This window comes from Corylus avellana, chromosome ca8 (genome assembly GCF_901000735.1).
Source record: "Corylus avellana chromosome ca8, CavTom2PMs-1.0".
Lineage (NCBI taxonomy): Eukaryota > Viridiplantae > Streptophyta > Magnoliopsida > Fagales > Betulaceae > Corylus > Corylus avellana.
The window spans coordinates 6,222,752-6,239,329 of record NC_081548.1 but is presented as its reverse complement, the minus strand read 5'-3'; the positions used below and the strand labels follow the sequence as shown (position 1 = coordinate 6,239,329).

The following is a 16,578-nucleotide window of genomic DNA, read 5'->3' as shown; positions in this document are numbered from 1 at the left end:
CTTCATCTGATCTCTAATTTGAAAATCAAAAGAACATAACAGAAGATCAAGAACTAACAATCAAATAAAGCCGGGTTTCTGAAGTAAAATAAACAAAATCCCATTTCAGTTGCTACATTACACGGGGAAGAACACTCCCTTGCAAACTGATTCAAAATGTATGAGAGAGAGAGAGAGAGAGAGAGAGGAAAAGAAAGAAATGCTCTAAATGCCAAGCCAAAAATAAAACGTGCATCTTCCAGTACATTGAGCAGAGTATCTTCCTTCTTCGCAAGTCCTGGTACACAGCAGTTTTTCTCTGGCTACACTTGATTTATCCAACTTGCGATGTGACAAGTGCTGTAGCACATTTAAAATCAGAAAACGGCTACACCCAAAGATGACAATTGTAAAGGAGTCTAACCAGATATTAATTCCAAAACGTTCATAAATTGTGCAGCATAGAACTAAAAAATAATAATAAAATTGATTGGAGAAGAAACCCTAACCAAGCAAGGTAAGAAAAAGAGATGAGTAAAAGACTTTTTTTCCAAAAAATAAAAAAATGATCCAGCTAAAGCCGGAGCCGAGTTGAAGCCATACTGAATAAATGGAATACAATAACTGGTAGGTTCAAACTCGAATGTTTGAACAAGTATATGCTTCTCTATTTTGTAGAGCAGCTAGCATAGCAGAAGATGTCAATAAGAAAAATGGCCACAACCGCCTTGCATCAAATAGAAGCCAAATGAGACATAGGGGAAAAAAAATAAAATAACGTCTGCTTTTGGAAAACAAGATGGACGGCCTTCAGCTCTTGTTCCTTAACCAAATAAAATGCTCACACCCATTTCTGTACAAAGATAAGCATTTGATTTCAACTCTAGCAGGCATAACCTACCTCTGTGCATGCATGTTCAAACTAAAGTGTGCTAATATGCAGACATTTGTACAAGGTCTCCAAAATCCTATACAGGAAAATTTCCTAAACCATTTAACAACCAATGCATATAAGTAAGTTTCAAGATAGTAAATCAACTTACCATCTGCACTGAAATTTCAAGACAAATGGCAGTATTAGCCTCAACGCCTAGCTCTGCCATCATCACGTTTGTCATCATACCTTCTGGCTCTATCATCATCACGTTTGTCATCATGCCTTTTGGCTCTATCATCATCATATCTGTCATCATACCTTCTTCTCTCACTTGATCGAGAATCATCATATCTCACTTTCTTGGAGTAGTCCATATGTCTATCCCTCTCATGACGCCCGTTGTCATGCTCTTCTTCCTCCCCTCTTACCTGCCTTCTGCTTCCATGCTGTTGCTCTTCATTAACCCTCTCATGCTTTCTATATTCATAATCTTCATCTCTTCTGTGCTTTCTCCCTCTGGGCTCCTCTCCGTATCTGTTGTGTCTTCTCCCTCCCCCAAGCTCCTCATAATCCTGGTCATCCTTTCTACTAAGGCGCTCTGGTCCATCATCTTTATCCAAAATTCTGCCACCCCGTTCAACAGTCTCATTATCATGCCGTCCCCCAGATCTAAACCTTCTGTAATCCTCCCTCTTCTGGTCATCCTTGCTTATGTATGTTCTAGAATATGATTCAGACTCAATTTTAGAGTCCTTCTGCTGCTCCCCACTGTGCTCTTCCTCCTTCACATAATTGTGGCCTCTTGACTTCGACTCTGGCTGCGCATCTTCATTTCCATCATTAAGATTTCTCTTCCTTATTACATCTTGACTTTGGTAGCTGTATCCATCCACAGTATCTCTCTTGGACTTGTACCGACTATTATCGATGTCATCAATTGGAAAAACCTCTTTCTCCACTGGTTTCTGTCTCCCTGCGGTCATCTTAGCATTGCTTTCATAGCGGACATCAGAGTCCATTTTATCAGTATTATTCCTCTTAATTCTATGCTTCTCTGCTTTGTCATTAGTGTCATTACCAAAATCATCATCCTCTTCAGAGTCATGCCTGCCACTTCTACGAATTTTATCTGTTATTTCCCGTTTATATTTTCTTCCTCTGTCAGAGTCATATTCACCATCCACATCATAAATTATGGTGCTTTTCAGATGCCTACCATTATTACTTTTTCTGTGATCTTCCACGTCTGCGTCACCTCTCTCTTTCTGACGACTTCCAGAATGCGGGTTCCTCTGTTTCTCCAGTTGACCTCTTTTCTTTTCCACTTCACTATCAGTATCATCAGATTCATCCTCTGAATCATGTCTTCTGCTAGTTCTCGCAGGCTGATTACCATTCTGAATTTGTTGCTTAGATGGGCCCTCATCAAACCTAGAATCACCAGCAGAGTCATGCCTCCTGCTAGATTTTTTATACTGGGCCCCCTTTTTGGAACTCTCATTTCCAATATCATCATCAGTAGCAGAATCAGAAGCATCACTATCATTCTTCCTGTTCTTCTTGAACTTCTTTGAAGCCTTACGCTTCTTTTCAACATCAATATCAGAATCAGTAGCAGAATCAGAATCATCACTGTCATTCGCTCTGCTTTTCTTGTGCTTCTTTGAAATCTTGCGCGCATTCACATTGCCATCAGAATCAGTGGCAGAGTCAGAATCATCACTGTCATGCATTCTGCTTTTCTTATAATTCTTAGAAGGCTTGCGCTTCTTATAAACATCAATATCAGAATCACTTTCGCCATCACTCCCTCTATTACCTCTGCGGTGTTTCTTATGAAGAGCCTTTCCATGGTCCCTACCGCTATCTGTATCAGAAGAATCAGTCTCATGCCTTCTCTTTTTACTTTCCTTCTTGTGGCGCCTTGATTCTTTAACTACGCCCTTTTTCTTATCATCTTTTTCAGCTTTCTGATCTTCCTCCATATTTTTCTTCGATCTGAACTCCCTATCCAGAAAAGAATGCTCACGCTTCTCATACTGCTTGATATCATCACTTGGACCATTTTTCCGGCCATCTCTTGCATCATCAGTCCCTTCAATATTTTGTTCATTGGGTTCAGATGAAGCTATCCCAAAAGCAGCTCTTAACGTTTCCATCTGCTTCTCTTTTCTAGCAGCAATTTGGTGGGTCTGCGTCTCCGAAAGCCTGATGAAGATGAAAGCAAATAACTTTTTAAGAAAACGTCTATCTTTGAAGCTATTTAAATAGAACTTTTAAAAGTCAAGGTGGGAAGTAAAGCTAGATACAAATGCAAAACCAACTACTTTTATGCAGGATGTTATTTGCGCTATTTAAGGGGTATACCCCCTCTTCCTTGTAGCTAACTATATTTCCTTCCTCTACAAAAATCTGTTGAAGAAATATTTTTAATTGATACACACAACTGAGAAGTGAACACAATAAAGTTTCATTGTAAACCATGGGCCAAAAGGCAATCTCCGGGTATATATACCATTTTGTATCTAAAGGTATGAATAGTAAGCACACAAAAAAGGGGTCTCATGCATATACTAATGCTCAATCTAGTGCACTCTTCTAGTTAAAACTACGAGACAACAGTCTCCTCCAGTCCAAGATCTCATAAGAAATGATTATAGATAGACCCTTCAAATATAACGCCAATAAATGAAATTTTGTCAAAGCACAATAGGGTAAGAACTAAGAAACACAATTCCCCAAGTAAATCAGGGCTCCAAACCAAACATATGTCTCCAGAACACCACCCTACAGTCCCAAACGAGAGGCTAAACTGTTTACCCCCATTAGCACATGTTATTACAACATTTTTTGTGACCGTCACATTCTACCAAGCATATCTTATTCCCACCAACATGAAATGAAAAATGTGAAGAAAAAAAGACAGTATCAACAGCAACCCAGCAATTACTAAAAGCAACTGCAACTGAAACTATATATTAAGCAATGTAAGAATACAATACGCAATCACGCTTCCTAAACTTTACATACATTCAAAAAACTGAGAAGTGAAATTACTTGTTGTCCCCAGCCACAATGGCACCAGGTCCATCATCGGAAGCGGCGGCTTCCAGAGTCTTCCGAGCCTCATCGACCTTCTCAGCAATCTCGGCATCAGTGTAACCCTGATCCATAAGCGTGTCCTGGAGCACGACTAGCTTGAGCTCGATCTGACGCTTGCGATCGTGCTCGAGGATGTCTTTGTTGGGCTTCCGAGTGACACCGGCAGTGCCCTGGTTCGTCTCGAACCCCTTGGTGTTCTCAGCGATCCTCCCAGTCTTGTGCCTGATGAAGAACTTGTTGCCCTGTATGTACCCATTAGTCCCTGACCCCCTCGGGGTTTGTAACCCTATTCCGTTGTACATCGTCGCCTTTCAAACCCTAAGCGATCACAAATCAAGAACCTTCAAATTTGTAATTTAGAGAGTGATTTAATTTTTCAAACAAAAAATAAATGAAAAAACGAAAAAGAATTGGATTTCTTCAGTTAGATCGGGCTTCGAAACCCCCAAATTCAAAACCATCGAATCTAAATCTATCAACGACGAATTCAAACGAAGGAGAAAGAGACAATCGGGATTCGTTTATTTTCTATTGAATCAAACAAGAGCGAGAAAATTACCTGTCGCTTTGAATGCTTGTAGCTCTCTCTCTCTCTCTCTGTGGATTAAAATGAATGGAGTGAGAAAAAATAGGAGCCCTAGTCTTTTTTAAAAGATATTTCTCTTTGTAAAGGAGGCACACGGTGCACACTGCCGTAGTCAATTTAAACCCGTTATCTCTATTTATTTTTTTTTTTTTTTTTTTTTTGGGTAAATATTTCTATTTATTTTGTACAGATATACAATTTTTTTTTTTTTTTTTTTTTTAACATATTCACACAAGAGGGGAGGAAAATTCGAACTAGTTACCTCTGCTTCATGAAACGTGATCTCCAACTGATTGAGCAACTCCTTAAAAACAGTTTTATATATATATATGTCTCCTACTCCTTTTTCTCTTTATGTTTTTCCGGCAAAGTCTTTTCCGTAGGGTTATAATTGTTATTTTTTATGTCACGGAATATCATTTTATTTTTAATTTTATAAATTTAAGATTTAAGTTTCAGAAAATTTTAAATACACAACATTTTCTCTCAAATAAATAACAAAAATAATATAAAAATACAATTATGCTTTTTTTATTAAATAAATATGACATGATTGCAGTTATTTTTATTATTAATTTGAGAAAAAATGGACAAAATTCTTAAATTTAAATTTTTCATAAACTCAAATCTTAAATTTATAAAATTGAAAAACGAGATCTAAAAATCAAAATCATGTATAGCTCACATGTTCTAAGTATAAAACTACACATATCCTCTTTGTAAAACTCACAATTTTCAATGTCTCCTCTTTCAAACTGTCCAAACTCACCCTTTCAATTTGAAAATGACCAAAAAAAAAAAAACTTATATCGATACTTATACTATTTACTAAGAGCATTTCTAACAAAAGATCTAAATGACTCTTTATAATTAAATATAGCAATTATATACTATTTTTTTACCTCCAGCAAATATTACAAATATTTAAAAGTTCACTGTAGCATCTTGCAAATTTTTTTTAAAAATTTTTTAGAGAAATTTCACTTTAATTTTTTTTTTTTTTTTTGAAAAATCAATCTGATCTCATTCATAGAAAAATCAAGAGTACAAAAGCTCTTACAATCAAGATCCAAGTCGAAGCTAAAAGATTACATATCATATAGGGCAATAACAAGTAGATCGTATATTGAAGTCCAGACTATGACGCCAAATATCCGCTAACCCATGACTAATCTTCAGTTGTAATAGAAGATCTGCTCTAGGCAAACAATCCAATGCATATGTAGCTCTTATTCCTCGACTTTCGGACTAGAAAAAACTCCATGCCAACACTCATCCTCCTCGAGCTAAATGCCAAAATACCGTTCACATCACAACCCCAAGGGTCTAGACCAAATCATAAGGCGAGCAGATCAAGAAAGGACAAAGCCTTATTACAAACAACATGAAATACAAGCAAAATAGACGAACATGAAAAAAATAACAAGAAAGTAGCAAGACAACACAACACAATATAACCAAAATATAGGGAAAAACAAAACAATCGAAAAAACAAAAAAAAGGAGCACACTAGGCGGAAGTCGGCAGTTGGAAGAAAAGTCGATCGCGTGCTTGCCGGACACCAAAGTGAAGGAGGTGTTGGAAGCTCGATGCGGTGGGGGATGCGTTAAAAGACCTTGCGGAGGATTGTGGACGGCAAAGCGGTGCAGAGGAGATCGGTGGCGCACTAAAAAAATGGGGGAAAGTTTGAGTGAATCCCCCAAAAGTGTCACCCACAAAGTGTGCCAAAACAAACACCTAGCAAGAAAAAGGAAAAAAAAAAACAAGCAGATAGAAAAACAAACAAAAAAGAAAGACAGATCGGGGAAGAGAGGAGGAAGGAATCGGCGAAGGGAGGGGAGAAGGATCATGGAAGAGAGGGGAAACGAATCAGGGAAGAGAGGGGGGGGCCTGCTGTGCGGCGCGCCTCTTGTGCTCTGAAACTTCACTTTAGACCCATGAACTACCGCACGTTTGGAAAAGCCCCTAAAATTTTTTTAAAAAAAAAAAGACTTTCAATTTACACCCTTGAACTTTCAATGTCAATCAATTTACCCCCTTCGTCAGATTTAAACGTTAAAAGTGATAAAATAACGTTTATACTCTTGACTTTTTATAAAATTGCAAATTTATCCTTAATTTCCTTTTTTTTTTTTCTTTTTTGTTAAAAAAAAAAAATGCGAAAATCGAAAGGTAATTTGGTCTTTTTAGGCATTTCTATTAGAAGTTAACGGTTAAAACTAACAGATGGGGTAAATTGATTGAAATTGAAAGTTCAGGGGTGTAAATTGAGAGTTTTTGAATTTTTGAGGATCTTCTCAAAACACGCGGTAGTTCAAAGGTCTAAAGTGAAGTTTCTCCTAAAATTTAAATCCAATTTTAATAGCGACTATGTTTCAATGGTTGGCTTGCACCGCCTGCCAGCCTTAGTCGCATATCGGAGAGAGCTAGACCTCTACGTCGGTGCAGCCTTAGTAGTTAGTTTTAGTCCCACATCAGAGAGCCAACCTTGTACGTTGGTGCAGGGCTTCGTATAAAAGTGTTTGTCTTTGGATGTTATTTCCAATTTACGCACAGGAGAACTCCTTATTGTTCAACGAGAAAAGAAAGGTGAGAGTGAAGGAGTGAATCAATTCGATCAACGCAAACAATGTTGCCAGTGGGATTTCGCTTTAAGCCATAAGATGATGAGCTCATAACTGACTAATTGTTGAAGAAGGTTAAGGGTGAAGAGCTTTCCTGGGATGGCATCGGTGAGCTTGATTTGTATGGTGAAAAGTCTCTCTGGGAAATCTGTGGTGATATTTCTGATCCGAATGAGAAGGTTTACTCTTTCACAAGGCTGAAGAAACTATCTAAAAATCGAGTGGGGGCGAACAGCCGATTGTTGGGTTTGGCACAAGAGTTGTGCTAACAAGATATATGATTATAAGGGCGATGTTATTGGGGCTAGAAAATTGTTTTGTTCCAAGGTAAAACAGGGCTCATGCACCACGAAATTCGACTAAATTATGAACAAGTTCTCACTCATTGGGGGGGCAAGAATAGACTTCCTGGGTCTTGTACGCCCTTCAAAAGAGAAGGAATCAGAATCAAGAGCTGGGATAAAAATACGCCTTCGAGATCATCACTCTTGTATTGGTATAGACGTGCTACTACTTGAGGACGAAACCCATCAGAGAAAGAGGACGCATTGCGATGTTGAATGTGATGTGCCTCAAGGGGGAAACTTTATTTTCGATCCCTCAGAATTTAAAAACTCTCAATTTATACTCCTGAACTTTCAATTTCAATCAATTTACTCATCTGTTAGTTTCAAACGTAACAAGTGATAAAATGACATCTATACTCCTTACTTTTGATAAAATTCCAAATTTACACTTAATTTCCTTTCTTTCTTCTTTTTATTTTTTATTTTTTAAAAAAAAAATGCGAGTTAGTTCAAGGATCTAAAGTGAAGTTTCTCCTAAAATTTAAATACAACTTTAATAGCAACCATATTTCAACGGTTGGCTTGCACCGCCTTCCTTCCATATGAGGGAGCCAGCCTTAGAGCCTGTTTGGGATTGCGATACAAAATAGAGCTTTTGCCTGTGAGCTTTTGGCAAAAGTGCTATTACTGAAAAGCTGTTTACATAATTGGTAACTACATGTCTTAAGTGCTTTTTTAATGTTAAAACTAAAAAAGTGTTTTTAGTTACAAAAATGACAATAAAGAACATGCAATGATTTTTTTTAGTATAGGCCGGAAAAAAAAATATTACATGTCCCGCCAAATATTTGTCATTTTACGTGAAATCATTACATGTTTTTCAATAAAGGCCTAAGGTTGGTAATGATTTTTTTTTTTCCATTTTATGCCAACCTTTTTATATAAAAATGTTTAATGTTAGCTTTCACAAGTAAAAATTATGTTGTAATGGTTTATGTAACAAAACGTCAACATTTTATTTCTTTTGTACTTATATGTAATAAAAAGTGATGTCAATCATTTTCTTTATTTCTTTCTTAAATTATTTAAAGTATTTAACACTTCAAAGTATTTAACACATAAAAAAGAACAACATTCAAGGAGATCTTTACAACATTTTAAATAGTTTATAACAAAACAACATTAAAAAAATAAAAAAATAAAAAAATAAAAACATTCGCGGGTCATAAGAATATTAGTAATATGATCACGCTCAATGTTCATAGAATTTTCATTGGACGTCTCTGATTGTTGTATGCTTGACTCATCTTATGCTTTGTGATCGCCTATTCTGTCAGTAGGTAGTAAATCCTCATCATCATCATATGGTTGGAACTTAGCATCCTTTATTGCATGCTTCCTAATGAAGTTATGAAGAGCCATAGACGCCACCACGATTTTCACTTGTTTATCATAAGGAAAATTCGGCATGCAATGTAATAACTTCCACTTATTTTTCCAAACTCCAAATGTTCTTTCAATAGTGTATCTAAGTGATGAATGTGCATGATTAAAAATTTCATGCATACCCCTCGAATGGCTTCCACGACGAAAGTCTAGTAGATGATACCACTCCCCTTTGTATGACCCCATGTATCCCTCCATTTGAGGATATCTTGCGTCTACCAAGTAATATTTTCCTGCAAAAAATATACCAATAACAGTCCTACAAAAATATTGAAAAGTATATTTTTTTCATGTATAATTCATAATTGTTATTTTTATTAAATACAAACCTCTAGGTGGGTATGGAAATCATAATTCTTCCTTTTGAATAGCTTCTAAAAAAATACGTGTATCATGTACAGTACCTTCCCATCCAGCCCAAACAAAGGTGAAACACATATGAAAATCACAAACAACTATAACATTCTAAGTATGAGTCTCCCTTCGACCAATATATGATATTTGTTTTGATGGAGAAATTTTAACTGGCACATGGGTTCCATCAATAGCTCCAATACAATCTTTGAAGTATGGCCAATAATGCTCATTATCACGAATTTTGCTTGGAACATCTATAAACTCCCTATCAATAGGATTAATAATGTCAATCGCCATTCTCGAAATGGCCATTAAAACATTAGTAAAATGTCTACTAATTGTTTCTCCTGAATGTTGAAACCTTTCTTGCACTATTCTATTCCCAAACCCATGGCCTAAAGTATTCAAAAACATAGCCATCAACTCTTCAACAGTTAATTTTCTAGTACCTCTTAAATGATATCTTTCCTTCAACTCTTTACACAAGTAAATGAATATGTGTATTTCCATTCTGAAATTTTGTTTGCACCTATCAGGATTACCTTATAAAATCTCTATAATCCACTCATAACATGTTTGAGAATAGGTCCTACAAGGTTCCTCTACAATATATGGCTCAACAAATTCTACTGCTGCAGCTGCTAGAATAAAAAAATCATTTTCATTTTCCTCTTTACCATAATCACTATCACTTGTATCATCTTGAGTGCTATAATCACTATTGTCCATGTCTGCAAGGAAAAAAAATAAAGAAATAAACACAAAATAAATATATAAGCACCCTAAAAAATAAGAAAAAGAGATAAAAATAAATAAATAACATTCAAATAAATCCTTATAGCTTTTCAAATAGTTCCTAACAAAATAACATTAAAAAATAACATTATTCCATGCTACGACAATTAATTTCTCTATTTCCCATTCGCTTGATAAAGTCAATCTGCAACCATGACTCTTTAATAGTTACAAACACCTCTTTATGTGATCTCTTAAGAAATACCTTTGTTGCAAACTTAAGGATATTATTGTCATTTTCTCTTTCAGCAATCCCCCGAACAACATCCATAACCTTTTCAGTATTACATCCAGGTTTATCGTAGCTCTTAGATGTCATTGTATTCTTACTTTCTATTACATTACAAATACTACTCAAATGTTGACTAACGATTTGAACTCCTTTCCTTCTTTTCTTACATTGAACCGCAAGACCAAACTTTTTATTTATTTTATCCCGCGTATCTAAACCAGCAGGAATATTATCAATGCCATGTATATTGAGATTTGGTTCATCATCCAAAACATCTAAATCTTCTACAACATTGTCATCTTCATCAAGCATTATAGATGCAGCATCTATGCCACCAATATCATTAGGAACCAACCCTATGAATGGTGCCCAAGATCCCTCTCTGGTGGCAATTATATCTCTAAACAATATTTCCACCTTCATAGCATAAGCCGAACTTATCGTGCGAAACTTGATTGCTTCTGGAACTTCCTGTATTTAGGTATTTGTAAAAATCAATAATAAAACATTTTTTTAAATCATTTAAATAGAAACAAATAAGTACAAATATTGTACTTGCAAATTTTTTTCCCACCAATCATCGGGCACATCAATTGTCTTTTTCACCGGATCCCATCCAACACCAGTTTCCTTGCCTACCAATCTCTTTCAAATGTTCCACTCTTTTTTCAAACTATCACACTTATTCTTTAGTTGTTTATAGCAATATTGTTCTCCAGTTTTTTCATTAAATTTATCTATCACATTTTTCCATCCTGTCCTATTGAAATGTGTTCTTGGGCGGTTACCAGCATGAATCTCAGTAATACATATGCCTAGATAATCTTCTAGCATTTTTTCAATCCAAACTACTTTCTTTATTTGAGTATCTGCAGTAGCAACAATGTTTCTTTGACCTTTTTTACTCATGTTTGTCACGCAATAAATAAGCTGATAAAATTATAACTAAAAAAGCATGTTAAACACTATTAACAATTAAAAATTTGTTTCAAGTGATCAACGGATAGAATGTAAAAATTCATATTTACATGAATAATATACATGTCCATCAAACAAAAAATAATGAAATCAAGTTTCTACAATAGGAGTAGCATTAAATAGTTCACGTGAACTAATTGTTTCTCCCCCCCATCATATATATATATATAATGAGCATGTTGTACACAAAAACCCATGTGGGATAATTATGTAGCCAAGTGGGGTAGTTTTTTTTTTTTAAAAAAAAAAAGAAATTGTACATAGCGTGCTGCAGTGGGGGATAATTCATATTGTTTTTTTTGGGCAGAAGAACCCACGTGGGGGCTTTCCCACTGCACGCTCAAACCCATCTTCTATCACTGTCTCACTCTCAAACCCATCTTCTATCACGACGCCCAAAACCTTCAATCACTCTTAAATCCAGCTATCTCTCCTTTAACTTCTTCCCTTCGATCTATTCTCTATACTATTCGATGTTTATCTATATTTTTCCTATATATGTTCTGTAATAAATGTCAAGATATGTGTTTTATTGGAAAAAAAGGAGATGAGCAAAAGCAAAATCAAACGGAGCTATAGCTCACTTGCCTGGATTTCCCTCGCTCTGGAGCAGTTCCTGCCGCGGCAACGAGAAGGATTTATCGAAGGGTGGGAAGAGATGCTTATATATGGGTTTAGTTGTCATTTTGTGAAATTTGTAAGCGTATATTTGTTTGTGCATATATTTCATTAATCACAAAATTGGGGCGCGCCTTTCTTCTAATCGTTCGTTTGAGCAGAAGCTTCATTATCCAGCTTATGCTCAAACGTGGGTTTGAACGTTTGAAACTTCAAAAGCCTTTCACAACCATTTTACCAAATGACTGTATTTTGGCTGAAACGAGCTTTTGATGCTTCAGACGCGCGTTTTGGGTCTGCAAACATGCTCTTAGTCCCATATCGGAGAAAGCCAGTATTTTACGTCGATGTAGCCTTCATAGTTAGTCTTAGTCCCACATCGGAGAGCCAACCTTGTACGTCGGTGCAGGGCTTTCTATATAAGTGTTTGTCCTTGGACGTTACTTCCAATTTACGCACGGGAGAACTCCTTATTGTTCAACGAGAAAAGAAAGGTGAGAGTGAAGGAGTGATGAAATCAATTCCATCAATGCAAACAATGTTGCCGGTAGGATTTCGCTTTAAGCCCTTCGATGATGAGCTCATAACCGACTATTTGTTGAAGAAGGTTAAGGGTGAAGAGATGTCCTAGGATGGCATCAATTAGCTTGATTTGTACAGTGAATAGTCTCCCTGGAAATCTGCAGAAATATTTCTGATCCGAAGGAGAAGGTTTACTTTTTCACAGGGCTGAAGAAACTATCCAAACATCGAGTGGGGCGAATAACCGGTTTTGGGGTTTGACACGAGAGTTGTGTTGACAAGATATATATGATTATAAAGGCGATGTTATTGGGGCTAGAAAATTGTTATGTTTCAATGTAAAACAGGGCTCGTGCACTACGAAATCCGACTAGATTATGTACAAGTTCTCACTTGTTGGGGAGCAAGAATAGACTTCCTGGGTCTTGTGCACCCTTCAAAAGAAGGGATTAGAATCATGAGTGGGGATAAAAAGACGCCTTTAAGATCATCACTCTTGTATTGGTACAGACGTGCTGCTACTTAAGGACGAAACCCAGTAGAGAAAGAGGATGTGTTGCGATGTTGATTGCAATGTGCTTCAAGGTGGAAACTTCACTTTAGACACCCCAAAATTCAAAAACTCTCGATTAACACACTGTAGGCGCCCCAAAATTTAAAAATTTTCAATTTACACCCCTAAACTTTCAATTTCAATCAATTTACCCCATCATGACTTTTTTATAAAATTCCAAATTTACCCTTTATTTCCTTTTTTTTTTAATTAAAAAAAAAAAAAAAAAAACGCAGTAGTTCAAACGTCTAAAGTGAAGTTTTACCTCAAATTTAAATACAATTTTAATAGCGACCATATTTCAACGGTTGGCTTGCACCGCCTTCCTCCAATATGGGGGAGCCAACCTTAGTCCCATTTCGAAGAGAGCTAGCCTTCTACGTCGGTGCAGCCTTAGTAGTTAGTCTTATTCCCACATTAGAGAGCCAACCTTGTGCGTCGGTGCAGGGCTTTGTATATAACTGTTTGTCCTTTGATGTTATTTTCAATTTATGCATGGGAGAACTTATTGTTCAATGAGAAAAGAAAGGTGAGAGTGAATGAGTGTTGGAATGACTTCCATCAACGCAAACATTGTTGCTAGTGGAATTTTGCTTTAGGCCCTACGATGATGTGCTCATAATCGACTATTTGTTGAAGAAGGTTAAGGGTGGAGAGCTTTCCTAGGATAGCATCGGTGAGCTTGATTTGTACGATGAAAAGCTCCTTGGGAAATCTGCAGTGATACTTCTGATACGAATGAAAAGGTTTACTCATTCACAAGGCTGAAGAAACTATCCAAAAATCGAGTGGGGCAAATAGCCGACTGTGTGGTTTGGCACGAGAGTTATGCTGACAAGATATATGATTATAAGGGCAATGTTATTGGGGCTAGAAAATTGTTCTATTTCAAGGTAAAACAGGGATCGTACACCACAAAATCCGACTAGATTATGCACTAGTTCTCACTCGTTGGGAAGCAAGAATAGACTTCCTGGATCCTATGCACCCTTCAAAAGAATGTATTACAACAAGAGCTAAGATCAAAAGATGCATTCGAGATCATCACTATTGTATCGGTACAGATGTGCTGCTACTTGAAGACGAAACCCAGCATAGAAAGAGGATGCACTGTGATGTTGAATGCAATTTGCCTTAAGGGAGAAACTTCACTTAAACCCCCAAAATTCAAAAACTCTCAATTTTCACCCTTGAACTTTCAATTTCAATCTCAATCAATTTACCCCCTCCGTTAGTTTTAAACGTTATAAGTGATAAAATGACGTTTATACTCCTAAATTTTTTATAAAATTCCAAATTTACCTTTCTTTATTTTTTTTATTTAATTTAATTTTTTTTAAAAAAAAAAGAAAAAATGTGCAGTAGTTCAAGGGTTTAAAGTGAAGTTTCACCTAAAATTTAAATACAATTTTAATTGCGATCATATTTCAACGGTTGGCTTACACTGTCTGCCTCCCATATAGGGGAGCCAACCTTAGTCCCATATCAGAGAGAGCTAGCCTTCTATGTCGGTGTAGCCTTAGTAGTTAGTTAGTCCCACATCGAGGAGCTAACCTTGTACGTCGGTGCAGGGCTTTGTATATAAGTGTTTGTCATTAGACGTTATTTCCAATTTACACACAGGAGAACTCCTTATTGTTCAACGAGAAAAGAAAGGTGAGAGTGAAGGAGTGATGAAATCAATTCCATCAACGTAAACAATGTTGTTGGTGGGATTTTGCTTTAGGCCCTACGATGATGAGCTCATAACCGACTATTTGTTTAAAAAGGTTAAGGGTAAAAAGCTTTCTTGAGGGTGAAGAGCTTTCCTGGGATGGCATCGGTGAGCTTGATTTGTATAGTGAAATGTCTCCATCGGAAATTTGCGGTTATATTTCTGATCCAAAGGAGAGGTTTACTTTCTCACAAAGCTAAAGAAACAATCCAAAAATTGAGTGGGGCAAACAGCTGGTTGTGGGGTTTGGCACGAGAATTGTGCTGACAAGATATATGATTATAAAGGTGATGTTATTGGGGCCAGAAAATTGTAGTGTTTCAATGTAAAACAGGGCTCGTTCACCACAAAATCTGACTGGATTATGCACGAATCCTCACTTGTTGGGGAGCAAGAATAGACTTCTTGAGTCTTGTGCACCCTTCAAAAGAAGGGTCTAGCATCAAGAGCTAGGATCAAAAGACGCCTTCGAGATCATCACTCTTGTATTGGTACAGACATGCTGCTATCTGAGGACGAAGCCCAATAGAGAAAAGGGATGCGCTGCGATGTTGAATGTGATGTGCCTCAAGAGATAAACTTCACTTTAGATCCATGAACTACTACGCATTTTGACAAAACCCTCCCAAAATTCAAGAACTCTTAATTTACACCCCTAAACTTTCAATTTCAATCAATTTACACTATCCGTTAGATTTTAAACGTTAAAAGTGATAAAATGACGTTTATTCTCAAGACTTTTTTTTTAAAAAAAAATTTCAAATTTACCCTTAGTTTCCTTTTTCATTACTTTTTTTATTTATTTATTTATTTTACAAACGAAAATCGAATTGTAATTTGGTCTTTTTAGGCATTTCCGTTAGAAGTTAACGGCAAAAACTAACGGAAGTGGTAAATTGATTGAAATTAAAAGTTTAAGGATATAAATTAAAAGTTTTTAAGTTTTAGGAGGTCTTTTCGAAATACGTGGTAGTTCAAGGGTCTAAAATAAAGTTTTTTCTCTTTTTTTTCTCTCATTTCTCTCTCTCTCCCTCGTACTAAGAATAAAAAATAATAGAAACAATATTTAAATGAAGTAAAGAGTTGAATACAAAAAAAAAAAACTAAAAAACTAATAGCTAAAATACAAAAAACAATTATATTTTTAGTAGCTAAAATGACTAGATGCTCTAAGCCCTCATTTGGTACACAATAGTTATTAAAAAAATAATAATAATAATAGAAATGGGTATTACTAAATATAAAAATAAATAAATAAATAAATAAAATATTAGAATTGAATAATCATCTATATTCTTTTGTTTGATAACAACAAATGCACTCACTTAAATTGAATCAGAATTTCTAAAATATCCAAAATTTATGTGTATAAGAAAATATTTAACGAGTGGCTAACCCAACGGGTGTCTGACCATCCATAGAATCAATATTATGAATTTTTTTTTTAAAATAAAAAAAATCCAAAAAACAAAAGAACAGGCTTTAAAAACCTCATCCTCTTCATCTAATTTATTTTTAAAAACCTCATCCTCTTCATCTAATTTATCCTCTTTGATTTTTTTTTTTTTTTTTTGTCTTCTCAAATGGAGGAAAAGGAAAGAAAGGAATTCAATCGAGATACCTCTACTTCATCAGCTATCTTACGGAATTATTCCATTCCAAGAGTTTATATTCTACATTCCAGGGTTACGTACCCCAAAGGTACCAATTCTTCAGAAAGCCAATTGAATGGCTCTCATATATTTCATCTTTAAATTAAGACCTATGCTCAAATATATTTTTAAGCAAAATTTAACCTTCAAATTAGGTTGAGAGGTAAATTGATAAGCGTCTTTAAAGCAAGTAATTCTCAAGTGCATTTTAAAAACACTTTGGGCTCAAAAAAGTCAATTTTTCTGACACAACAAG

General features: G+C 35.8%; 2 protein-coding genes across 3 annotated transcripts; both read right to left on the bottom strand.

Moving 5' to 3' along the window:
- Positions 1 to 41: 41 nt before the first annotated feature.
- On the bottom strand, positions 42 to 4,588 carry LOC132189096 (uncharacterized). 2 transcript variants are annotated; one of them, XM_059603616.1, is made up of 4 exons: positions 4,518 to 4,588; positions 3,914 to 4,276; positions 1,023 to 3,064; positions 42 to 339 (listed from the first exon to the last, which is right to left on the bottom strand). In XM_059603616.1, the coding sequence occupies exons 2-3, from the start codon at positions 4,258 to 4,260 to the stop codon at positions 1,063 to 1,065; spliced, it is 2,349 nt and encodes a 782-aa protein (XP_059459599.1). In that variant the 5' UTR covers positions 4,261 to 4,276; positions 4,518 to 4,588; the 3' UTR covers positions 42 to 339; positions 1,023 to 1,062. The 2 variants fall into 2 exon arrangements, with proteins under 2 accessions (XP_059459599.1, XP_059459598.1); XM_059603615.1 differs by having other exon boundaries at positions 3,914 to 4,299; positions 4,518 to 4,585.
- A 5,553-nt stretch (positions 4,589 to 10,141) lies between these two features.
- LOC132190758 (uncharacterized) lies at positions 10,142 to 11,948 on the bottom strand. Its single transcript, XM_059605808.1, has 3 exons — positions 11,852 to 11,948; positions 10,841 to 10,920; positions 10,142 to 10,756 (listed from the first exon to the last, which is right to left on the bottom strand). The coding sequence occupies exons 1-3, from the start codon at positions 11,946 to 11,948 to the stop codon at positions 10,142 to 10,144; spliced, it is 792 nt and encodes a 263-aa protein (XP_059461791.1).
- Positions 11,949 to 16,578: the final 4,630 nt, after the last annotated feature.